At 39.6% G+C, this 26,190-nt stretch overlaps 1 protein-coding gene across 21 annotated transcripts in view; it reads left to right on the top strand.

The window, feature by feature from the left end:
- The window catches only part of LCOR (ligand dependent nuclear receptor corepressor), an 83,825-nt gene that overhangs the window by 18,018 nt on the left and 39,617 nt on the right, over positions 1 to 26,190 (top strand). For 5 of the 21 annotated variants that reach the window (XM_064431059.1, XM_064431061.1, XM_064431060.1 and 2 more), the window contains 4 exons: positions 9,760 to 9,863; positions 10,559 to 10,652; positions 12,189 to 12,254; positions 12,671 to 12,750. Coding sequence is in view for 4 of the 21 variants with exons in the window: in XM_064431054.1 (XP_064287124.1) it covers positions 12,189 to 12,254; positions 12,671 to 12,750; positions 26,012 to 26,144 (279 nt within the window). In the remaining 17 variants the exon portion in view is untranslated. Of the gene's footprint in view, positions 1 to 9,759; positions 9,864 to 10,558; positions 10,653 to 12,188; positions 12,255 to 12,432; positions 12,586 to 12,670; positions 12,751 to 26,011; positions 26,145 to 26,190 lie in introns of those variants that run through there. The other 16 variants (XR_010367478.1, XR_010367477.1, XM_064431058.1 and 13 more) reach the window with 6 other exon arrangements.

Below are 26,190 nucleotides of genomic sequence, written 5' to 3'. Positions count from 1 at the left end.
TCCAGTATCCCACTGCATTTTGTTTTAGTGGCTGATTTCCTTCACTCATACCTCTGGTATTATTGCTGTGGTTTTATAGAAATGTGTGTTGTGGTTGCTACAATGTGTTCTAGAAGTCTAATGTTCCTTGAACTTGGAAATATTTCTGGTGTGAAAGATAACTTGAAAAGTTCGCTATATTTGAAATAATTTTCAGAGTACTTAAGATATAAAATTGATGGTAGTGGGGAGCAGGGCACTCACATGAAGTAGTTATTAATGCTTCTTGCACACACAGTCATCAGTAATTTACTGTTCCCTCTTTATGCCGTACTTTGTTCATTACGTGTGCATGATAGTCTCTTTCTTTTAGAGAAACTTATGTATGAAAAATTCTGTCTGGAAAAAAAGGCCTTAAGGGAAGATATTTACAAAGTGTCATAGACATCAACAAACTGAATAGTTGTTAGTGCTGCTGTAGACTTTTAATCCCTTAGGGTCAGATGATTGGGGTGTACAGCCTGCAGAAGCTCAGTTTGCATCAAATTTCTTTGCTCTTTATATGGCTGTACTCTGGTAGTTCCTAGCTGTGGATTAGAAAATCCATTTCTGAGATTTTGCTCTGAAAGAACAATTAAGATGTTACAAAAAGAGCTGCTTTGATTGTAGATGGACAGTGATACTGATCTTAAAAGCTGAATCTTATAGCAAAGCAGAACTCAAAATTGGGAAGGGTTTCTGTTGTTTCTTCTTATAAATGTTGTACCAGATACTTCAGTTTCTGGAGAATTTAGCAATACAACAGAGTGGGCAAGCTTGAGAAGATTTGTGTATAGGTTACCTGGAAAATTTAATTCTGATTTGGAACAAAGGACTAACTTCTGTTTTGGAAGGCTGAGTACTCTCCTGGTGTTTCTTCACTTAGCATCAAAGAACTGATTTCAGATCTTCTGACCATCCTAGTGATGATAGTGGCTTCATTCTTGGAAAAGATCTGAGGGAGGTGTAGCAGGTTTACAGAGACCTTTTTATTGAGATACTGACTGTAAAATTAGAGTAAGACTGGCTGTTGTAGAAGTCTTATCTTCAGATGTTTTGTCTTTGTAACAGTTTGATGTTCTTGACTAGAAACCAGTAATTTGTTTAACTATGTTAGCATATCCTGAGATTCTGCTACAACACAGTGACATTGAGAAACTTAGTGTGCAGAAAGTATGGGACTGCTGTCTTCTCTCAAGTTCAGATCACAAATGATGCTTTGGAGCAGAGAACTTCAACTAGATTGAAAACAAATGTATGAGGGTATAGAGTGGCCTCAACCAAAGTACAATGGATGCAACATTTGACTAAAGAAGGCCAGTAATATATGCTATATTTCAGGAATTCCAGAAAGTCTGGAATAAATGAGATGGAGAAGACAGCAGCGTAAAAAAGCTGAACATAACTGCTTGGTTTGAGGAAGACTTAAAGATGAGGGTAGGAACTGAAATTATTATGTATATAACTCAGTTAAGTGCACTATGAGCTGTTAAATATACCATTAGACACCAAATTCACTGTAGCTATCCAGAAAAGGTACTTGGGAATAACTTTGAAATCCTGAGTGGCCATCATGAAATCTGTGTTCTCTATCATGTTGCTTTTGCATCAACCAAATCCCAAGGGATCTTTTCTGGCTATGATCTTTGCTTCTGATCCACTGATAATTTCAGATATCTGTCTTTAATCTGAATAAGGGAAAGGCAGTCTGAGAGAGAGAAAAACTAAGTTGGGCAGATCGTGATTTCTGCAGTGTTGTCTAAGATGTCCCTCCCTGGTCCTGCCACTTGTTCCTGCTGATGTAACTGGACTAGGCCAGGAAATTGTTCCTATCTAGAAAAAAGGCAAGCAAAAATGACCATTTTTTGACATCTTCTGTATGTTCTTATGTAGTAATTTATATTGCCAGTCAAAAATGTGATTAGAAATGCTGAAGGTTAAGCAGTCTGAGCTCAGCTTACAGAATTGGTGATGTGTGTCTGAGGCTAAAGGGTTACTAAGACTCCAAGAGTTGCAGCATGAAATGATGGTAGACATTATGTGACATCAAAAGTGAGAGAGAGGTTTATCAGTCGCTTGATCTTTGGGAAAATTTCACTAAACCCCAAAGGTCAGGCTTTTTTACAGCTATTTACTGTGTGTTTCTGGCATCTGAGTGTAGTTATTTTTTTTAAAAAAGGTTTACTGGTCCTCATCTACACTGAGTAATGTTCCATCACATCTGGCAATTTCAGTTCCCGCAGTTAATTTCAGCACCAAATTGTTTTTCTGCTGTAATATTTTGTTACAAAGTTGTCAGCAGCTGTGCTGATGCTTTTCTGTTTCCAGAGGAATATCAGGGCTTGCAGCTTCTTTAGTGCATAGGCATAACCCACGGTGTGACTGAAGGGTAGCTTTAGAATATTTCTGTTAGTATTTGGTTCTGTTGACACAAGAATAACAACAGTAGTACAGCTGTATCTTTCTTGCTGTATGCAAGAGTAGTCATGTGCTTACTTTGTACCTTTGTGTTCGTAATACTACTGCCGTGCAAACAACCATAAAGCTGGAGAGGATTGTTAGGCTTAGTTTTGCTTCCTTTGGGTTTGCACCTTGTGTTGTAGACCCATGGAGTAATGCCTCACTTGATGTATACTTGCAAGTATGACTTCAGTGATGGCAATTAGTCACTATAACCTGCCCTGTAGCTGGTATGAATTCTGTGCCTTTCAGTGTTAAGATACTCCTCTGTGTGCGTTGATTTGTTTTCAGGGTTTTTGTTTAAGGTATATAACTTGTGACTCCCTGCCCTGCTTTCATTTATCCTTTTATTTTTGTGTAGCTGCCTCTATCACCTTCTGATTTCGCCTAGATCATCCTTCCTCTTGGGACAGAACTGAGCTGTCCATGTGAAAAGGCTAAGGACACTTTTCTAGCATTTCTGGAAAGCCTTCTCAAAACATCACATGTGCTTCATATTCACTGTAGTCATGATTCTTTCCATGATCTAGAGCTTTCTTTGCTTTTGTTAGCTTCTTAATCAGAATTTAGATACACTCACTGGTGTGGTGAAATAATCACTTGACTTAATAGTGTTGTATCATTGCATACCATAAGATTTTTTAGGATGCTGTGAGCTAGATGGAGTCAAGGTGTACTGTTCATTGAGGTATTTATGTAGTGGCTTATTTTGGAGGTTCATTTCACACCAGACAGACTTAAAATCACAAGTAACAGAGTAAAAATGCTCTTGGTGATTTTTACCTTACAGGTGAACTGAGTATATTCACCTCTCAACTCAGAAATGTTCAATTGTTTTCATGGGTCTGTTCATTGAAGGTCATCAGATTCAATGGTTGGTGATATAATTATGTTTAGTTTCCTAAACAGAATGATGTTTTCATTCCCATTTGCTGATAACTTGAATAGATCTGAAAAATCTCTGTAGAGATGGTGAAAGGGATATCTACAACTTGAGAGCCAAAAGAGAAGAATAATGTATTGAGTTAATTCAGTAATGAATCGTGGTGTAAATGACCTCTTGTGGTAAAGAAGTTAAAACTGAGTCACACTGCAGAAGTTTTCTGGATCACAGCTGTGGTTTGGTAGATGCTTTTGCTGCTGGCAGTCCTCATTTAAGCAGCTTGTACCTACCATTTCTGGGCTGATTTTTAGCTTTGAATTATTTCAATTGATGTGGTTTTGGTAGATCACTGTGTTGCAGACAGGGAACAATGTCAGGCAAGACTGAATTGCTGAGGGAAGGCAACCCTCTTTAAACAGGACAGTTGTGGAGTATGAGATACAGCTCATACCTCAGTCAGTTCAACTCATCCTCTAATGCTTCTGCACTATGCCAGTGTCTCTTGAGTTTGGGGTGAAAGCCTCTGGTGTCCTGTGCTTCCACACAGACAGCTTCTGTGGGAGAGGGAGGGTTCTTCTGTGATTTAGATGGACTTGGACCTCTGCTGTACCTGCTTGTGGCAAGCTGTGTCTGGCCTGCTCTGTGACACGAGCATTACTCTGGCCACGAAACAAAGTGGAGCAGAGAATTGATGCTGCTGGAAATCCTATCTTTTCTGTGGGAGGCATTTTCCAGGCAGATCAGTTTCATCTACTGCAAGGCTGTTAAGTTTGTGCCTTAGGAGCATGGCACATGGGGATAAACAGTGGTAGTTAATGAATGCCACCTTACCTTTGCTTGGGAGTGAAGCATTAATGGATTGTCTCCAATGGGAAGAAAGTTTCAAGGGTTTTATTTTGCTGCAATAAGTAATGCAATATGGTTAAAAATTGAAAAAAATAGCTTCAAGTTTGAGAAATGTTTGGGTCTCTGTGTTTTGGTCCACGCTGATTTGTGCTAGCATTCTCATTCTTGAGCTGTTTGACTTTCCTAATCTGTAAACTTCCTAGCTAGTTCTTGCAGTTTCTTATCAGTGAAAGTTGTACCTGGTTGCCTGCTGGAAGTCCATACCTGGAGGTTGAACAAATAAGAGTGCTGTCTTTCAACTGAGATACTGAAAAGCAAATCCCACTTCAATTTTTATTTTTAAAATTCATATGTTCAGATTTTAGTTTAGTTATGTTCTTTTAAAAAAATTAGATCCTATTCTACTGTTAAGTAAAACCTATATTTTTTAAGGATGCATAGAAAGTTGGTAGTTACTGAAACTCCTCTGTTGTAATTCTTTGTCATTTTGTGCTGTCTGTATTTTCTGGTTTATTTTCTAAGGTAATAAAATGCAAGTATTTACATGAGAAGATTCCAGTTAGGTCCTGCATTAGTGGTGACTGGCTGTGAAGAAAACCAGATAGTCATACAATAAATCTCCTGATTTTAAGTTAAATATCAACCAGAAACCCACAACCCCTGACTTGAACGACTGGCCAGATTAGTGGTGTGGTATCTACAAATTGGAGGATCCTTTCACCCCTGCAAATCCCCATGAAGATTTCAACTCAACCTGCCAGAACAATTGATGTATCCTGAGGGGAGACAGCCATGTATCTTGAGACAGCCATTGAAACGTCCTTAGCTTTTCTTGAATTCTTCTTCTGAGACTTTTGATTTGAGATAAGAAGTTTGCATGCCTTTGTGTAATTCTCTTCTTGATATCAGATCACACACACAAAAATACTCCTCGTGGGAGGGAAGCAGGAGATGATCCATATTTTGCTGTACTCTGCACTCTGGCAACAAGCTTTATAACTTGTCACTTCTGGTTTTTTGGGGTTGAATTTTCAGTTGTAATCAGTGAGATAACCTGCCATTTAGATTGCTAACATTGGATGGAGAGTCTCCTGTTTCCATTTCTTGTACTGTGACACAAGCTGGTAACTTGATTTGCTTCTCTGCTCTTCCCTGTAGAGCGGAGAGGTCTCCCCTCTTCTAGGGTATTTGGCAGAGCACTTTTCTGCTGTGAAGGCAAGTGCTTTGCAGCTCTGTAGTTCTGATATGTAGCTGTTATGCTGTCATATTTAGCTCATTAAATTTTAAATGCCTTGCTGCGAGTTTGGGATTGCATCAGAGAAAATGTTCTTAGACTTGGTTCTCAGAGGAAAAAGAATAGCTTGGTTGAGAGGGATGTATGGAGAGCAGAATGAGGATGGTCTGCTGCAGCTTTTTAATAAAAATTACAAACTAGTAATGGGATTTTAATTAAGTCCTGCAGGATTGATGGTCAGTCAGAAGCACTTCTATCAACAGTTCTTGTAGTTTTTTGCTGCTTTTTTGATTTCTCAGCTCACTGCTGTGGTAAGTTACTGTAACAGTGACATAGTAGTGGCTGTTTGGCAGAACATGCATCTTGTTCACTTCTTGATCACTTCAAATGAAGCTTTTCTACTGGAGATGCTCTTCTACAGCGAATAAAGCATTACTCTAAGATCAAAGAATTCTTTTTCCCTTGAGCTCCAAGGTCCTATTTAGGGACCTCAGCACATGATATTCTGTATTCTGTCTCGAGAACGGAAGGTCTTTTGGTGCAAAAAGCTACAGAAGAGATGTGTGTTGCTATACAGAACTTGGATATACCTGTTCTTTTAAACAGTACCTGTCTTAACATCCTTAGTTCTTTTCTTTTGTATGCATGTGTCCATATTGCTCTTAAAGAACCAGGTTGATATTTAAGGTCCTCATAATCCTCTGGAGCAGGAATGTCTGCAGTAAGTCCCTGAACAGTGCAGTTTCATTAACAAGAATGGGGAAGCATGAAATTTGAAAAATTGGTTGAGATGTGCAGCTTTGACTTTTTTCCCCAAGAAGCTAAAGCAAAGTTGGTTTAACTTGTAGTTGGAGTCCTTAATTGGTCTCCATGCAGATAATGAGATCTCTCATCATAGGTAGATGGGAGTTTCTTTTATTTTGTTGCATGAATAAAAGAATATTCACAACTTATAATTATATGCATGTCATGAGACTTAGTGTATATTAATAACTGTCCTGTGACTTTTTTCCACCTCCCTTGTTGCTTGGTCTTGCTCTTCTATTAAGATGCCTGTGACTGAAACATTCAAGTTTAATAGATTTTTGTCCTGAAAGAGACAGAATTCCCGTGTTACACATGGAGTGTAGGATTTTTCTGAATTAATTCCTGCTTCAAATCCCATAGCTGTGGATAAATATAACCAAGCTTGACCAGAAAATGTAGGCATGAGAAATCCAGTAAAAACCTGATGTGATGGTGGTGGCTCTTCAAACTAGTTAATGAGACTCCTAACATGGTGAATCCAAGTGCTAGGGGAGAATGAAAGGCAAATGGATCTCAGCAACCAGCCTGTGCTTTCCTAAATAACACCTTCAAAGTCCTAGAGTAGGGAAAACAACGATCCAGTCTTAGGGTGTGTGTCTTGTGTCTTCAATTGGACCATTGTAAAATTAAAGAGTGTCTTATGTCTGGCTGAGTTTGATCAGCTTCCAGTTTCAGCTGCTGGATCTGGGTATGTCTTTGAGAAGCTGTTTTTCCTGTTCCTAGATGTGTGATTTGTGGCTTTCTCCATTCCCCCTACCCCCCTTTCCAAGTAGTGTTTAATTGCATTTGCTTTCGTAAGCAGCCTCTGTGACCTGGGCCTTTTGTTAATTGCTGCTCTTCCTGTCTTTGTAGCTCCAGCAAATTTAGTGACTGCTTTCTTCCAAGTCACTGACTGGGACTGAAATGGCAAATGGCACAGGGCCAAGAACCAGTACCTGATGGACCTCACTGCCAGTAGTTTCTCACTGCCACCAATATTTCAAGAGCTGTCACTTAATTGATTTTTAGTGTTTTGTATTTATTGACTGATTTTTTTTTTCATTGGTTTGGCTTAGGGATTTTTTTTTAAATTTTGCGGGTTTTCTTAAATATCTGGTTTTAGTCAAGATGTATCATACCAGCCCAAAAGTCTAAAAATATTGTATCAAACCTGTTGTTAATTAAAATTTTTGTTTTGTAAGACTCTAATAAGAATTTCTGTAAGCCCATGTTGACTGACACCATTTTTGCTATCGATGCCTGAGAACTATTCGTTGGTTTTGATAACCTTTACCAGTTTGAGACCGTGGTACTAACTTGTTTAATGTTGTGACATTTCAAAGTGATTTTTTTTTTTTTGAGCCCATTGGGACTTCCACAGTATTTCGGGACTTTCTGGAATTAAACACTGCTGCAAATACTCTGAGTAACTCACAGAAAGAAAACCAGCACATGTCCATTGAATATTAAGTTGCATTAATTAACTACAAATGTTATAACACCACCTTGATAGATTTTGTTGAATGGTCATGCCATTCTATTGAATGTTTTGTAATACACTACCATATTCCTACATATGTTATCTAAAAATTCCATTCTGTATGTGCCTTGGTTTTGATTTTATCTTTGCTTACTTTAAAGCTCTTTGCATCTCCTCTCTGACTTCTGCAACATTTCTGAGTTTTGATTTATCTTCTCTGCTCTGAATCTTCCAGCCCATCATCCAACTGCTTGTCTCCTCTTTGTGCTTTTACTCCTAGTCACTTGGGTTTGGGTTTTGTTGGTTTTTAATTTTTTTCCCCCCATTTTGCAGGTCAGGTTTTATCCCCCATGGGTTTCATGATTTCTAATACGTTCTTAGATAAGAAATTTAAACAGAATATATAGTCAACCAATGTCTTAAGTGACTTGACTAAATTTCCAGCTTTTTGAAGTTGTGCTTTTAATATGCAAATTGCTATATATTTGGCTGTTTATTATAAATAAATGCTGATTTATCACTTGTCTTAATTTCTATTGCAACTGGTCCATTGCAGTTGGATTTGATCCTTGTGAATCACTTCCAACTCTGGATATTCTGATTCTCTGGTTCTATGACCTCCTGTAAACTGCTGGCCTTGGTAGTACTCATTAAGTCTGTTGAGGTTTAGTTTATAAATTGATATTCACTGATTAAATTGATATGCACAGATAAGGGCTGAGGAGTTGACAGCTATGTATGCTGATTTTAATTTTCTGCCCTTGCTATGTTGATTTTTTTTTGAGTTATTAACAATTTATGTAATAATGCATTCAGAGCAATAGTAGTCTGTGGTTTTTTACTTCCCCCAAAGTGATTTGTACCTGTAAGTTAAAGTCAAGCTTTACTGCTTTGACTAGATACATATCTAGGGCTGAATTATGCAGTGACTATTCAAAGGTGTATTTGAGCTGTGCTGTCTTGAGGGGGAAAAAAGCATTATTTGACACGCTAGGCTCTGTGTCAATGGCACTCCAGAATGCATCCCTATCTGTTCCTGAAGATCTTGCATTCCTGTTTTTGTAGTAGAGAATATGTCTTTGGCTCATCTGCATTCCTCGATACTGTTATCCCAAGGAGCCTGGTGGCTACTTAATGATCCCAAGGGCTCTCAGTTTTAAGGGAGAAGATGACATGAGGGCTTAACTGTTTTGCCTTTTTTTCCCCCCTTTGCAAAGCTTAAACTGTTACGCTAAATTGTTGTCTGACACCATTAGCCATCAAACTACAATTAGGGTTTAAATCTATGACAAAATATTTGTTTACAGATGGGTAAAGATGCCAAGAAAAGATGAAAATAAAACTGTTTAGGTGCAGAGACAAAACCAGTGAAAATTGATAATGCTGAAGACTACATAGTCAACCTTTTTTTTTCCCTCTTCAGTTTTAATTTCTTTCCTTGCTACCCTTATCAGAAAAATGGCACATATGTATTCTGATTTTTACCAGAGGGTGTTTTAGGGGAGGCTTTACTTGTTTACAGTTTAACTGTTGTGGAATTGGAATAAGTGTGTAACAACTCTGCATTTAAAAAGTTCCACCCTTGCTTCAGTACTAAGGGTTTTCTTTCTTTGTTCTGGGGTTTATTTTTTCTAATTCTTCACTTCCTAGAGAGCCTTCTGGAAAAGAGAGATGTTTTATACTTTATAAATTCAGGGGCTTTTTAAAATTAAAATTTTTTTTTCTAAATTCTTATACTAACGTCCAGAAAATGTTTTTCATTGGAGACGTTATCAGTAAAATTTGTGAGAGTTAAATATGTGGCTGCTTTGTTTGTGAAGAGCATATCAGAGTTGTAAATACAACTGATATTGAAAATCTAATACTGATTTCTAAAATACTGGAATTCTCTTTCTTTTTCTTTCTTTAATTCTGTTATTCCTGCAACTTTTCCACTGGCTCTGCTCTTCAGCTGCTATGAACTATCAGACACTGAAATACAGATGATAACAATATAGAAACTGGAATTTAGCAGAGGGAGCCATGTTAATTTCTGTTCCATTTGAAATGCAGGAAAATATCATCTGCCAAATGGAAAAGGACAATCGGTGGGAAAAGAAATGTTCTTTTCAAGCTTCTAAGAGCAGTGACAATGGAGAGAAAAAATACTATAAAAAGTAGGCAGCTCCTTTTTCAAGATTTTGTTTTCAATGTATTCTGCATGATTAACTGTACACAGTTGCTCTTTTGGAGCCCTGAATGAGTGAACACAACATCACAGGGCTTAAACTGCCTTTGCTGCATTGCACTTTGCATTTGGGGGGAATAGGGCTCAGCTTTATGGCAGTTTTACCAGTCTCTAGTATAATTTTTGAATACATTCATACTTCCCTTATTTGCCTTTTTTAATGTCAAACATTGCACATAAGATGTTCTGCTGTTGCTATGCAACTGCTAAATCCAATATTTAATATTAATAAAACCCGAGTGGCATTAGCATCACTCAGAACAGTGGGCTAGCAAACTATGGTCCTACAATATCCAAGCTGTAAAACTTGGCAGGGACTTCAGTGTGCAATTGCATGCATGGCAAACTGTGGGGCATGAGTCACTGGCAGTTACTATTAAAAGATTGATGAGTTTGAGTAAAATTTCTGAAGTTTTTTTTATTTTTTAATATATATATATATATACATATAAAATACAAGTTTTAAAGAAAAAGATCAAGAATGAGGTTGGTTAGCTATTTTCCTTAAGGCTTCATTTCAGAATCAAATTCTGAGGGTCTCTACCCATATGTTAAAAACGTTATAAACTATTCAACGTTATAAACCTATGGGTCAATACCCTGATTCTCCTATTTTTCTTCTAGGTCAGGTTGGTCGGCCCTTTCCCACTGTTCCTGCCACTTCCTGAAGCCTGAATTGGCTTTTTTTGGAGGCAGTGCTACTTCTCTGCCTGACAAGGTGCTGTTCAATGGGATGTGTTTCCAGTTTCTCCTCTTCCACCTTGTTTTCTGATTTCTCCCTATTTCTCTTTACTCTTGACTGTTATTTCACGAGGGTTTTTTTGGGGTTTTTTTTTTTTTTTTTTTTGGTTCTTTTTGGTTCTTGGTCCTTTCTGAGATGATATTTTGAGTGTTGTACCTCAGCAATGCTTTTGCCATCTAAGTCATGGTGCACCCTGCAAATTCTGTAGCATCCTGAATCTGATCACTGAAGATGCTGGTGCACTGACACTCTTGCTGACACCCAGAGGGGTGAAACACTATTTGTCATTTCCTTTTGAACACTGCTCTCCAAAACATAACTTAGATACTAGATCTGGATGAAGTCAGAATTATTTTAGAATTACTGCTCTTTTGAAGTGTAATAAACTATTTCCTTCGTAGTACATGATTATTTAGATTTTGACTGATATCTTAAACATTACTATTTTGGGTAGTTTATGTGTCCCTGATTCACCCATGCAAGTTTCTCTAAACTTAAGACCACATTTTTCTTTCTTAATTTGATTTTTGTTTCCTCTTCTGCCACTCAAAGACTCAAGGAAGTAGGAGAAGCTAGAAGCCCCTAGCTGCTTGCAAACCATTGTTAAAGCCACAAAGCAAAAAAGTATTGGAGGGGGGAGGGGAGGGCAGGCAATATAGTAAGTTATAGTCTTGAATTTTTCTGATCATTACATTTTTATAAGGTGAAATTTGTCTATCACCCTTAAAGTACTCTTTGTACTTTTCATACTGACTCTGCTAACCCATCTTCTCACAGTACTGGGTAGTTAATAGCTCTGTAGATTTTTTACTGCCAGCAGGGGGTTAGTGTAATATTGATTTAACTTTTCCAAATAATGGCAGTAATTTTGGTGCACGTTTTTCCTCTTCTGGAATAAACTCAGATTGGTTAGATTTATTTTAAGTGAGGTGTAAATGGTGGCATTGAAGTAAATTGGACTGTGTGTGTCTTGGATGCAGAGCTGTGCTTGAAATTTCATTCCTTACTGATATGGCAACCCTGAATCCTTCGCCTTTTAATTTTCTCTCCTCAAAACTGCAGGTCTTGAGGAAACACTGCTTCTAATGTTACTGAAATTCAGAAAAGTAGCGGAATGCCACTGAGATGGAAGAATGTATTTTTTAAATTGGGAAAATGGACCTTCTTTCAGTTCGGAGGCTTAAATAAGAGTATTTTTATTTGTGTAGAAATTACTCCGTTGTGTTGTAGAACCTGCAGCTTCCTATTTTCTTTTCAAAATGGTTTATTTCAATGTTGTAATGTTCTTTGTTTTTAACCTAGCTACTTAGAAAAGTACAGGAGTCAGTGGACTCTAGATTGTGCTATGATTTATCGGTAGTTCAGTCATCACAATTGACCCGTGTATCTTGTAATACTTGGAGAAAACGTGTTGAGCTCTGTTCTTGGAACAGATAAATATAGAACTGCTATTGTGAATATTGCAGTGACGTACTAATCTAGAAAGCTAACAATTCTTTTATTTGCTTTTAGGGTTTGAAAGTATTCTAGAAGGCCTGTTTGGACCTGGATTATTAAAAGATCTCAGTTTGTTTAAAGGTATTCAATCTCTATGTTTGTATCTTGTTCTGCATTTCTAATGACAGAAGCAGCCTCAGCTCTGCCTCTAGAAAATGTGTGTTACCGTGGTGATTTGTGCTTTTTTTTCCCCCTCCCCCAGGCAGTGCTCACAGTTAGTTTCATATTGGCTAAAATTACTAATGAGTGTGCGTTCATCTTTATGTAGCTGGGAGTGTATTTTGCAGTGCTCAGAAAAACAGATTTGTTGTGCATAGATAAAATGTATATAGGTTGGTAATCTGGGGATTTAGAAAAATGGCCGAAATGAAGCCTGAATCCTCAGAAAGCGGGCAAGAATGTTGTGAAACAGGTATTTAATTCAGCATTTCTCTTTTGGCTCCAGTTGTGTTGTGGTTTATGAATATGAAGTAATTTGCTATTCTTCTGATTTACAGACTGTGAGCCTGAAGGTGTTTCTGATTGGTCTTTTGATGAAAATTGTCTTTTCTGCTGCCTGAGAAGAGAAAAAGTGAAGGTAACAATGCAGATGTGTGAAGCTAGTAGTTGTAGGGGAGGGACAAAGGGAGGGAGTTTGCTGCTCCTAGTTAACTGAATATGGAAAATCTGCAACCTCCTACCCCTTTCTCCTTTGGAAAAAGGTTTTCTGAATTAAAATATACAGGTTAATGAACAGACTTGCCTCTTTCTCTGCAACTTTTTCTTTGTAGTATGTAATGCAGGTGCTGGGTTTCTTTTTTTTTTTTTTCCCTGTGCATTAGCTCTTTCTGTTTGGTGTTTTTTATTTGTTTTGGGTTTTCCTGAGTCCTTTGTAAGGGATCTTGTTGGGAATCATGAAACCCTCCCCAAGGGAGCCATACTGTAGCTTGTGCATGTTTACTACAGTCAGATGATGGGCTTATCTTCAGTATGGAAACGTGGTCCATTTTAACAGTCTAGAATCTTGTTCTGTATCTTGGAATCTTCTTCCCTGTGGGCCATATCCTTTTATTAAAGTGCTCTTGTGCATGGTAGATTTTGTACTGTGCTTGTTCATAATGAAGTCAGAACTAAACATGGACAAGCCAGGTTTGCAAGCACAATAAACTTGCAGTTTATTTTCTTAGGGAGATCATAGTTGTATATAAAACAAAAGCTATGGTGCTATACTGATTGTTGTTCAGCCCACGTATTGAAATTGTGATTGTTCTATAACATAGGAAGGAAGGATCATCTGTCTTGGCAGAACTTAATTTACTGGAATTTGTAACTACTGCTTCTTCCTGCACAATGTAAAACAGCACCAGAATGGATCTCTATCAACTTAGGAATTAAACAAAAGCACTCTTTCCTCTGCAGCAGCTGACATGTAGCTGCATGGCTTGTCCATAAAGGAAGTACACTTGTTGACACTGGTATTTGCCATGCTGCCAGTTCATTTGTGTTTCTGTATTACAGCTTTTATTAAGGCAAAAGAGGAGATTTAGAACAGATGTCAGTCATAGTTATGTCATTGAGACTGACAGCAGGTAACATATATGTGTACTTGTTGTGAAAGGAGCTCTATCTTTTTTCTTACCTCATCTCATAAAAGGACCAAATCCAGTGTTAAGCACAGCTCTAGTTAAGCCATTGAATTGATTCAGAAATTAATTTTGTGGGCCAACTGGACAGGGTAGGTATTCAAAAAGGCAGTCTTACTGCCCTCCAGCCTCTCTGTCAATTCTGTTGGGTTTGGGTAATTTGGCTTTTTGGCTTGTCTTTTCATTTGTTTTGTTTTTGAAGGAATAATATGTGTCCTTCTAGGTCTAGGGTTTTTGTGTGTCATCTGAGAGATGGTAGGATGGGAGTGCTTCCTTTCTCTTGTGGGTGCAGCAGATTGCTGCCCTGCTGGCACTGATGTCATTAGCTTGTTATACAGAGTTAAATATGATTATTTCACAAGAGCCTTCAAATAGTGTGAATTTGACAACATCTTAATTGAAATTTTAATATCTGAGACCAAATTGTTGAAAAAAAGGTTGTAACTTAATTTGGTATTTAGCTAGATAATGGACAGTCTTCAGCTAATTCAGTTCAACTAAATTTGGAATGGTACTGGTTTATTTGACATATCTTCCATTGAACATCTGGACTGATCTTTGATTCTTTTGGGAGTTGCAGGCTGTTCATGTGCATCCTCTCTCACCGTGTTTGGAAAAGAACTGGCCAGGGTGGCCTGGTTTGGTTGGTGCTTGCATAAGTGCTGAGTTACAAATGAAAAGGTGTGTAATGGGTTATGTAGCTGGGAGTGGGATAGCCACAAGCCATGTATTATGATAGCTTGTAGCTGTGGCTGGCCTGTTTTGGGGTTTTTTTGAGTACATAATTACCAGTACCTCCTTTTGGATTAGCTGAATAATCAATCAGTGTACTTGGAAGTGACATGTAGGTACCTAGTGTAACAAGTTCAAAACCAATAAATATCTTCAGGGCTTTTTCCTGGATTTCATTTGCCCGTAAGAATTACCTGTAACTCAGGAGACCAGTAGTTGTGCATAAGTAAAAATGAGTTCTGGACTTGTAGGATGAGAATTGGAGGCCAGTGTTAATTTATTGGCAGAGCTGCTTACAGGGTAAGAATCTACATTAGCTGTCCCACTCTTTCAGTGATAGTTGTTACTGCTTTTGCAGGCAGTCAGGTTCAATTACATGACTTCTTCAAAGGATGGAAAACCATCTGCTTAAGTATTCTAAAAAGATTAATTTATTTGCAGCAGCAGTTCTAATTGCAAATACTGAGCAAATACCTGCATTTTTGGCAGTCAAAATACAAAAAAGGTTTCAATAGAGAAATGGACTAAAGTGTCTTCATTTGAAGGAGATAACAAAATACAGACAAAGTAGGGAGCCAGCATCTTCCCAGACATATTTTTTCCCAAGTCTAAACGGTTATGTGCAGTAATGTAGCACTTTTAGAAACTGGATTTTTTTCTTTTCATCACAGAATCCAGAATACACAATTGTTTCTGTATGGTGTGATAGGAGAATAACTGGTTACCTAAGGTGCTGCTGCCAGGTTATTAATGTGGGTGCCTGTGTGCAGAAATGGACAGGTACCTTGAAAGACAAAAAAACCCATTTAGTAGCTCTGGCTGCCTCCATGAGGTGAGAGAAAGATTGGGTTCTCTGGGACCACATCTGACAAATTCACATTTGGATAATATGCAATTGTGGTAATTCTCTATTGCTTGTGGTCTTTATCACTTTTCCTTCTAAAAGGTTGTGGTGCAGCAAAGCCCCATCAATTGAGATGGATTGAACTGTACTTGCCTTATCTCTTTTTAATTATGATTCCTAATTTTTCTGTGTGGTTTGTTAAATAATCTGACTGAGCTGTCATTACAGAAGAGACCTTTGGCTCCATGTAGAATTTTGTATCAAATGAGGTGGTCTCCAGTGTAATTTGCTCATATTTGGAGCTCAGGCCTAGTTTAAGAAAGGCCAGAAGACAGGAGAAACTGGAAAATGAATCCTTTAAGAGTATTCAGTCAAGTATATTCATGTGGAAAAGAAAACACTATTGTCTACAGTGACATAAAGCAATTCATATGTATTAAGAGAAAAAAGGAACACTCATACATGGACACACAACTAATCTCATTAGTTGGTGAGAGCAGAACAAGAAGGATAATACTCCTAAGCACATTAACTATTTTATAGATATATTTAAGCTACAAAAATAGCAAGAGAGAAAATGACTTCTAGGAGTATATTCTGGATTCATAGGCTGTTTGATACCAGAAAATGGATTCTGGTCTGCAAAGTTCTCTAAAACACCTGGGCTTCAGTGAGAGGACCTCTCACAATTATTTCATTTGTGGAGAAGTGTGTTAAGGTACAGCATTTGAAGTTATCTTAAAATTCAAAATTACTCTTTTGATTTGTGTATTTTGAAAAGCTTGTAATTATTTTACACAAGTCTGAAGACCTTTGACTATGGAGGAACATAAGCAAGAAGATATGAACTGTGGTAAATGTCTGAATAATTCTGAAGAGAAGTTATCACTCATCTAAACCATTAACTTGTAGAATAATTGAAGATGGCAAAGGAAATATCTGAAAATGAGTTGAAGTTGCAGAACTGTTACAATTTTTGATGGCTTTAGAGTGTGTTTAAACTGTGTACAGAGTTCCCTAAAGTGTGCTGGAACATGCTCTAAAACATTTTAAATGGATTTCATCATTAAAAAACTCAAGCATTTAGACTGTCACTTTTGTATTGTGTCATTTTAAAATAATTTGAAATGGAGGCTAAAACTTGAAAAGATGGTTTGTGATAATCTCCAGATGTATTTAGTAGGAATGCAGGGTTGCAGCTTTTCTTGTGCATCAGTGTTAATGAAAGCACGTTGTGGTTCCACACCACGATATGATTACATTTATATTCCACTGATATAGTTCTTTTCTCCCCTACTGTACATAATAAATGATAGTCAGGAGCTATGAATCAGTCAAGTTGTTTGTTTTGAATCTGATAAATATGATGTCAGTCATCTTACTGTAAAAATATATATATCCAGTGAGTGAAGGAGGTCTTAAAACTGATTAAACCATCTGAATTTTTATTAATACTAAGCTGGGAGCAGTCGTAGATGCTTTAAAGGACATGCTCACAATTGAAAATGATCTTGATAAATTTGAAAAACAGGACAAGACAGACCTTTTTTGTCAAGTCACAAGTTACAGATGTCTTAAAAGTGATAGGATTGTAAAAGCAGTAAACAACTTCATGGACTATTTCAAGAGAAGAATTTGTGTTAATACCTGGAGAGGAAAACCTGAATGCTGGTGAAGCCTCAAATGACCGTAGCATTTTGGGAGTTGTAAACAAACTGAATAGCATTGACATGAAAGCAACAAGAATGATACTCTCTTGCAGGTAGAAGGGAAGAAGAGTGTCTGTTACATTTAAAGCTTGTCTACAGAAAATTGTTCTCCTTTGTGTTGGCTGTGAATTAAGAAGACTGTACAGTCTTAAGGAAAAAAAACCACATTGAATAAGATACCTAGGGATGATTTAACATTCCTTTCTTACTCAGTGTTCCTGATGTTGCTTTGAGGTAGGGTGGGAGGCTGGATTTTATCCCTAAGGTCCATGGGTTGACCAGTCAGCCATGGATGATCTCTGGGCAGCCTCCCTTCTTTTTCTCCCTGAAGATGGATAGGAATTACCTCGTCGTGTTCTAGCTTGTGGGCTCTTCCCATTCCATCTCTGTGTGTGCTGTGGCTTAAACATGAAACTGCTGTTTGCACATCTACACAACAGCCTGCATCATACAGTTCTCTTCATGTCAGCAGTTCAGCATTTGGAATTGCTGTATCAACATTTCCTACAAGGAGGCTCTCGGTGAGCATCCAGCGCTAGTGCTGACGAGGCCAGGCTGCCCAGGATTAGGTGGTCTCACAAGGTCACACACTGACTTTGCCTTTTGAAAACCTAAGCCCTGTATTTCTAAGGCTCTTTGACTTAATTACATAGTTATGTTGTTTATCTTAATGTACAAAAAGTGCTTTATCCCTCAAGGAACATGTGCAAACCACTCGGGGTATCTTTCTCTGAAGGTTTATTGTTCTATAGAGTGATGCTCTGGGTCATGCTTCCCACCTGAAGAGAAGCACAAAGAGAATAGAAAGAATCCTGTGTTATAAATAATACCTAAAAGTAACTGAATGGCTATAAACATCCTGAAAAAATGCCTAGTGAAAATACTATCTAGATATTATTTCCTACTACCTGCATGTTGCTACTGAAAACTTTGATGTGATTTAGGACTGTAGAGTGAGTAGATAAACCTGAAAGTAGTTGTTCTAAATAATGGTTATTGGGAAGAAATACTAGAAAATGTAAAAAAAACCCCACACCTAAAAAATCAACAACCACCCCACCCTAACCAAGAAAAAAACAAAAGAAAAAAACCCAACAGAAATCAACCAACCAGACACTCCCAAACCAAACAAAAACACCTCACTTTTGGAAGTAGAATAGCAATCACAATCAAATACTTAGTGTGAAAGCTTGAATTTTCCTTCTGGGGTGAAAAAACCTGCAGATTCCTGGAATAACTATGGTACAATGGATAAGAAAACAATTAAAAAGTGCAATAAGCAGAACTATTTCCAGTATATTTTGTATTGTCTCATGTAGTCGATACTGTACTGAACATGCCCGAAGACTGTTTTTTTATACAAAGTGCAAGGTTAAATCTGACCCTTTTACATAATTGTATTTCTTTGTTTTGATGTCTTAGCATGGACACTGATAAAAACCACAGATGTGGGGAGATGCTCCTTAATTTGAGCGGTAAAAACTAAGCACTGCCATTTTCTTCCTATTATTCCTCTTCTCTCCTAAATGCAGATCAAGAGATCCTTTACTGAGCTGTTCACCAGCATGAGCCATTTAGAATTTTTTCTTCTGGCTGATCCCTTTTTCTTCATTCCTTCTCTATGTAGCAAGTGTACAGCTTTAGTTAGCTGCAGTAGATTAAATGGTACTCTTCTTATGTTGCCTTTGTATGAGTAATATAAAATACTTTTGTTTATGGTGAGGCAGGGTGCTACTGGACTATTTTTCCAGTGAGCTGTATTTACAGTATCTTGTTATAGATGCAAAAAGGAAGATTTGAAATGCAGTGTGTTGGCCAAGGGTTATTTTTATTTTAGGCTTCTTCCAGAGCTATAGTCTGGTAAAGAAGAATCTTCTCCTGTGGGAGCAAGCAGGTTTGAGTCTTTGGTATGGGAGAAAGCATCAGTCATTGTGTGAGGCCTTCACTTCTGCAGGCTCTTACCTTCACAGAATCAAAGATGTTTTTACTCACCTGTTACCTCTATCATCACATGTTCCTTATATTTCTGTTTGTCATAAAGTACTGTTTTGTGTCTGTACCCTGAGCTAGTATCTCCCTTTGCTTTCGATAGAGAGCTTTTGGAAGCTGTTGAATCACAAATAAGATGTGAAAGCCCATCCATGTGGTTCAGGCCAGAGTCCACAGCATTTGGTATTATTACCCTCAGCACGCAGTTCACGTGCCTGCTGTGTTTGTTAATTTACTGTGGGCTTGTCATATAACCTTGCTTCTTAAACCTGTTGAAGTTGAGACAGCACAAACTGAAAAATTGCTTATTTTTCATTTCTTGTGATTTATAAATGAATTTCTAGTTCTTCCCTTCTAGTCCCATGTGGATATGAGTTTGAAATCAACTTATACAGTAGAGGCCAGAAAAACAGATGCAGCCTAAATATTATGGTAACTGATACTTTATAAAGGTTAACAAAACAAAACACTCCCTGAAGCCAAAGAATGGCTGTGTATACATTCCTGCAGTAGGTAAATACAGGTATCTTTAATACAGCTTAAAATGAAAGTGGAAGGAGAGGGCCAGTAAAGAGATTTTTCTCCTGAGCAGTAGCAAGGCATTAAACAGAAAGAAATGGGAAAAGGTGTGTGCATCTAGGGGTGGAACCTAAACATTTAGATTTTGTATTTTTGTAACCTTGTTTTCTAGTTTCTTGAGTGTATTTAAAATGAATGATGTATCCTGGCATCTCACATGCCTAATTATCCTAGTTTGAATTTATTGAGATTACTCAGCTGCTTGAAATTGTGAGAATTGATTTTATTTCATTGTAGGTGTTGTAACAGCTAACTTAAATTTATATCACTTAAAGTAGCTACTATTAAGCTTCTTCACAGAAGATCCTGTTTGTTGATAATGCTTGTTCATTTTTTGCTTAGTTTGCATGAAGGATATATGGAGTAAGGAGAACTGTGTATGTTTTGCTTTCAACAGTTATTTCTTGGATCTAAAAACAATAGCCAAAGGACAAGTGCTAGATGTGAGATTTGCAGCCAAATGGTGTAAGATATCGAAGTTTTCTTCTTTATAATGGACTCTTATTTTCTGTATTAATATCAAATTTTACAGGCTTCTGTTGCATTTATGTCTTGGGTTATAGTGTGAGGAGTGACCAAAGTATGTATTCTAGCACCACCTCCATCACCTTCTGATGGTGGTGAATCCTTTGTAACAGCTGCTACCCCACCTATGAGCTGGGTGTGGTGCTCTCTTTGTTACACCCAGCCTAAGGGTGATCATCTCTGCTAATGTGCCGTTAAGGATTGCCCAAAATATCCTCTGTCTCCCAGGATTGCATCATTCCCTTGTCAAATTCCCTGCCCTGGGGGAAGTAGTGAACCTTCCTGCCTGGATTTGAGGGTGCTGTGTGATCTCAAGGTTTGGGCACTTGGGGGAACCACCGCTGGACCTCCAGGGAAGGACCAAACCTTTCCACAGGACCACAGCTTTGACAAGTGCACATCCATCATTTCAATGGGAGTGCAATCACCATTTAATCAGACTGCCACCACCACCCTGACCAGCAGGGTGCCAAAACTCTTTGTCAGTTTAAGCCAGTTTCTGTACTATTGCCTTGACTGTAAGTTTCCTATTAAATTGTAGCTCCATGTGGAAATCACTTGCAAGGTATTTGTGTGGGGTTATTCCTCCCTCTGGTTGACCTTCAAACCAGCACATATTTTGGTACCCAATGTGTGGCATCCTGAGAGACATCAGAATTGCAGTTTTGCATTGTATTACAGAAACTGTCTCTTCACTGTGGTGTGATGACTTGTTTGCATGGATCTGATACCTTGCTCTCCATATTTTTGTGCACATGGGGAGGTATTTGCCAGTTGTGTTACACCTTTTGAGACCAGAGAATGCTATGAAAATTGCTTCATTATTCTTTATGTCTATTGCATGATAATATCAGAGGCAGTGAACCTCATTCAGAATATATACTCAGTTTCCTTCTCCTGTCCTGGTCTGGGCTGCTGATTATGGAGCCTTGTTAATAATCACACCCAGTCATTGGCAGAAAGAGTAGAGAATGTTTTCTTCCAGGCTTTCAGGCCCAACACAGCAGTTTTTGAAAATACTGAGTTCTGTCTGGATATCAAGGACGGCATAATCTTGTTGTTAGTTTTGCTCTGTCTTCTCTGTATGGCCTGCGCTGTGTACACCATGCTTGGAGTCATGACCAAGCTTGCTGTGGTCCAGCATATTCAGGAGGATGAGGAAAAAAGAAGCCAGTCAGCAGGCACTGTGTCCACACAAACTGTCACTGAGCCAGGACAGCCTAATTCAGTAGTAGTTAACCCTGTTCATAAAACGAAATTGAAAAGCAATTCAGTCAGCACCGTGACTGATGAGGAGGCAGCAGGACCTTCACACCCAAGTGGAAGAGACAGAGCTGGAGATCATCACTGGGCCTCTGTCCCTGGGTGAGTTGTGTGAGCTGCAGAGGGAGTTCACCCAGCAGCTGAACGAGTCCCTTCTGACCTGGCTGCTGCACATCTGGGATGCTGCAGCTAATGACACCATTCTGAAAGGACGTGAGGCTGGGCAACTGGGATCGCTGTCCCAGGGGATCAGGGAAGCCCAGGAAACTCTTAGCCTCTGGCAGTGGCTACTAGCAAGTCAAAGGGCTAGATACCTGTGTAAAGGGGACCTCCACATGCAAGAAGGAATATGGAGCACAATGGAACCAAGGTATCCAATGCCTAAGGGAATTAGCTGTCCTGGAGATCATTTTTTCAGAAGATGAGAGATTCCCTAAGAGCCCAGAAGGTGTCCAGTGCACATCACAAATATGGTTGAAATTTGCAAGGCTCAGACCAGAAATATATTCCCACTGCTTAGCAACACTGCAGTGGAAGGAAGGAGAGGACAAGGTGGGTGCATTGGTCAACAAACTAAGACTTTGCAAGGATGCTGTCACTGCCCTGTTATGTACCCACATCTCATCTGTAGAAACAAAGCTGGCTGGGCACATCTGGAGCTTGAAAGAGAAAATTGAAGAGGGCCACCAGAAACTGAGGAAGGAGCGTAAGGAAGGAATTTACCACATCTTGCCAGAACCAAGAAGAGTCTCTGCCATTTGGACCAGGTGTCTTCCAGCCAACTAGAGAGGATACACTCCACGAGGTAACCTCTGTTTTTTCCTTCAGAACTGTGGAGAAGACATGAAGAAGTGGGGTGGAAAACCCACCTCTTCCTTAGCCACCCAGGTACGTGAAGTGAAAGGAGGAACAACAACTGCAAGAAGCTCATCTAGGGTCAGCACTGCTTTGGTCTCTCTTAGACAAGGCTCCAGGTGGTAAAGGAATGATGATATTACTGACCCTCTTGAAGGGACCTCAAGGGCATATTTACAGGAGGAGAGCAACATGTACAATGACCAGGATTTAGAGGGGCCCTGCCTTTAGCCAGGTAGGGGAAAGGGACAATTGGATCTATTGGACTGTGTGGATCCAGTGGCTTGATGTGTCTGACCCACAAAGGTTTATGGCTTTGGTTGACACCAGTGCCCAATGTATCCTGATGTCATCAAGATATGTGGGAGTGGAATGCATTTCTATTTCTGAGGTGGCAGGACGATCCCAGCAGTTGACTGTATTGGATACTGAGTTGAACTGGACTGGGAAGGAGTGGCAGAAACACCCCATCGTGACTGGTTCAGAGGCCCCATGCATCCTCGGCATAGACTATCTCAAGACTCAAAATTACCTTGCTGGGCTTTTGGGATAGCTGCTCTAGGGACAGAGCAAATCAGACAACTGAATACCTTGCCTCGTCTCTCAGACAAGTACAGTACATTTGCAATACATCAGTGACAGCATGATAGGGGGGAATACAGCTGGGGAAGTCTTCGAGAAAGGAGAGGAGATTATCCAGATTGTCCTGAAAGCTTGCCACTAAACGAAGTAAGATTAAGGGACCTGCTCAGGAAATTCAGCTTCCACGAGTAAAGTGACAAGATGGACATTGCCAGATTTCAACTGAAATTATTAACAAAATAATGCCTATGTCTCCACCAACCAAAAAGAAAGAAATGTAAGCCTTCCTAGGTGCTGTGGGCTTTTGGAGGATGCATATCCCAGAATACACTACAATTGTAAGCCCCCTCAATCTCATGACACAAAAGAAAAATTATTTCTGGTGGGGCCCTGAACAACAAGCTTTTGAACAAATTAACCAGGAGGTTCCATGTAGTTGCCCTTTGGCCAGTCAGAACAGGGCAGGATGTAAAAAATGTTCTCCACACTATGGCTGGGGAGAATGATCCTTCCTGGAGTCTCTGGCAGAGACCTGAGGAGACCCAAGGATGACTGTTGGGATTCTGGAGTCAGGGATGCAAAGGGTCCGAGGCCAGCTGTACCCCAACTGAGAAAGAGATTCTTGCAGCCTACAAAGGGGTTCAAGCCACCTCAGAAGTGACTGGCACTGAAGCATAGCTGCTTCTGTTAACTGAAGTACCAGTGCTGGGCTGGATGTTCAAAGGGAAGGTTCCTTCTACACATTGTGCCACTGATGCCGTGTGGAGCAACTGGATCACGCTGATCACGCAGGGAACCTAGATGTGAAATCCTAATCTCACTGAGATTCTGGAAGTCATAACAAAATGGCTTGAGCGTGAGAGTTTTGGACTATCTTCTGAAGAAGAAGAGGAGCAGGTGACCTGTGCTGAGGAGGTCCCACCAAATAACCAATTAGCAGAGAATGAAAAGCAATAGCGCCCTCTTCACCAATGGTTCCTGCCCAATTGTAGAAACAAACAGGAAACGGAAAGCTGCTCTGAGGACCTCCACACAGAAAGCTGCAGAAGCTACCACAGGACAAGGTGGATCAAGTCAAATTGCACAAGTTAAAGCCATCCAGCTGGCTTTGAATATTGCTAAATGAGAGTAGTGGCCAAGACTCTACATTGACTTGTGGATGGTAGCTAATGCTCTGTGGGGATGGCTGGATCGGTGGAGAAAGGCCAAATGACAGTGCAGAGGGGAAACCCACCTGGGCTGCTGAGATCTGGGAAGACCTTGCTACCCAGGTGGAGAAGCTGACTGTCAAGGTCTGTCACATTCCTGTACGTGTACCCAAAAGTCAGGCTAATGAAATAACAACATGCAGGTGAATTTTGCTGCCAAGGTTAAAGTGTCTCGGGTAGATCTGCACTGGTAGCACAAAGGAGAATTACTTCTAGCTTGTTAGGCCCTTGATGCCTCCAGTCATCAGGGAAGAGATGGGACATACCAATGGGCCTGTGACCAGGGGGTGGACTTAAACATGGACAGTATCACTCATGGATCTCTGTGAGATGTGTGCTGCAATCTAGCAAGCCAAGCAGATGAAGCCTCTTATGGCATGGTGGACAGTAGTCAAAATATAGGTACAGGGAAGCATGGCAAATTAAGTAGGTCACCATTCCCAGAACCTGCCAAGGCAAGTGCTATGTGCTGACCATGGTGGGAGCAAGCACTGGATGGCTGGAGACCTACCCTGTGCCTCACACCACTGCCTGGAACACCATCTCGGACCTGGAAAAGCAAGTCCTGGCACCCCTGAAAGAACTGAGTCTGACAATGGGACGTGTTTCAAGAACAAGCTTATAAAACCCTGGCCTAGGGAACATGGCATTGAGTTTGTGTACCATATTCCTCATAATGAACCAGCTGCTGGGAAAGTTGAATGGTGCAATGGACTATTCATAAACCACCCTGAAAGCACTGGGACCTTAAAAAACTGGGAGCTGCATTTAGCAAAGGTCTCCTGGTGGGTCAATAGCCGAAGCTCCATCAATCCAGCTGGTCCTGCCCAGACAGAACCCTTGCACATTGTAGATGGAGATAAAGTCCCTGTGGTACACATGAGAGGTATGTTAGGAAGATTAATCCTTCCTCAAAGGGAAATCCATCCATGGATTGTTATTGCTCAAGGAGCTGGTTATACTTGCAATAGAAAATGCAGAAAGATGGGGAAACCTGTTGTGTACCTCAACGCACCTAATTTTAAATGAGAACTGTGTGTAATGTTTTTCATTGTGTATGGGTATATAAATGTAAAGTAGAGTTAAAGATGGGTATTAATTTGGATATGATGTAGGTGGTGTAGAATAAGGGGTGAATAATGTCTTAGGTGACAATGCAAGGTGTCACCAAAGTATGTATTCTAGCACCACCTCCATCACCTTCTGAACAGTTAGTGGTGGATCCTTTGTAACAGCTGCTACCCCACCTATGAGCTGGGTGTGGTGCTCTCTTTGTTACACCCAGCCTAAGGGTGGTCATCTCTGTTAATGTGCCGTCAAGGACTGCCCAAAATATCCTGTGTCTCACAGGATTGCATCATTCCATTATCAAATTCCCTGCCCTGGGGGAAGTAGCGAACCTTCCTGCCTGGATTTGAGGGTGCTGTGTGATCTCAAGGTTTGGGCACTTGGGGGAACCACCGCTGGACCTCCAGGGAAGGACCAAACCTTTCCACAGGACCACAGCTTTGACAAGTGCACATCCATCATTTCAATGGGAGTGCAACCACCATTTAATCAGACTGCCACCACCACCCTGACCAGCAGGGTGCCAAAACTCTTTGTCAGTTTAAGCCAGTGTTTCTGTACTATTGCCTTGACTGTAAGTTTCCTATTAAATTGTAGCTCCATGTGGAAATCACTTGCAAGGTATTTGTGTGGGGTTAATTCCTCCCTCTGGTTGACCTTCAAACCAGCCCAATTTACAACAAGAAAACAGGACAAAGTACAATGTTCTGATGCAGACAAAAAAAGAAGTTTTGATTTAAATAAATTCAACTCTGTGCTGAGTACCTTAAAATGTTTTGAATTTAGTGAAATATTGAGTGCCTAGGGAACTTTATTCATTTTGGAGTCTGGAAGATCTTACAAATATTAAATATCTTTGCAGGAACACTTAGTCAGTCTGGATGAGCCAGCCTCGGAAGCTGGACAAGAAGCTCTGCTTAGACAAGAGCAAGCAAAAATCATTCGTTTTGAAAGGCAAGCGGAAGAGTTCCTCAATGCAGTCTTTTACAGAAAAGGTTGGTTTTGATGGGGGTGGAGGATACGGGAAATAGTCTCTCTTGT

Source organism: Passer domesticus, chromosome 8, assembly GCF_036417665.1.
Source record: "Passer domesticus isolate bPasDom1 chromosome 8, bPasDom1.hap1, whole genome shotgun sequence".
Classification (NCBI taxonomy): domain Eukaryota; kingdom Metazoa; phylum Chordata; class Aves; order Passeriformes; family Passeridae; genus Passer; species Passer domesticus.
This window is presented reverse-complemented; position numbering and strand designations above follow the sequence as displayed.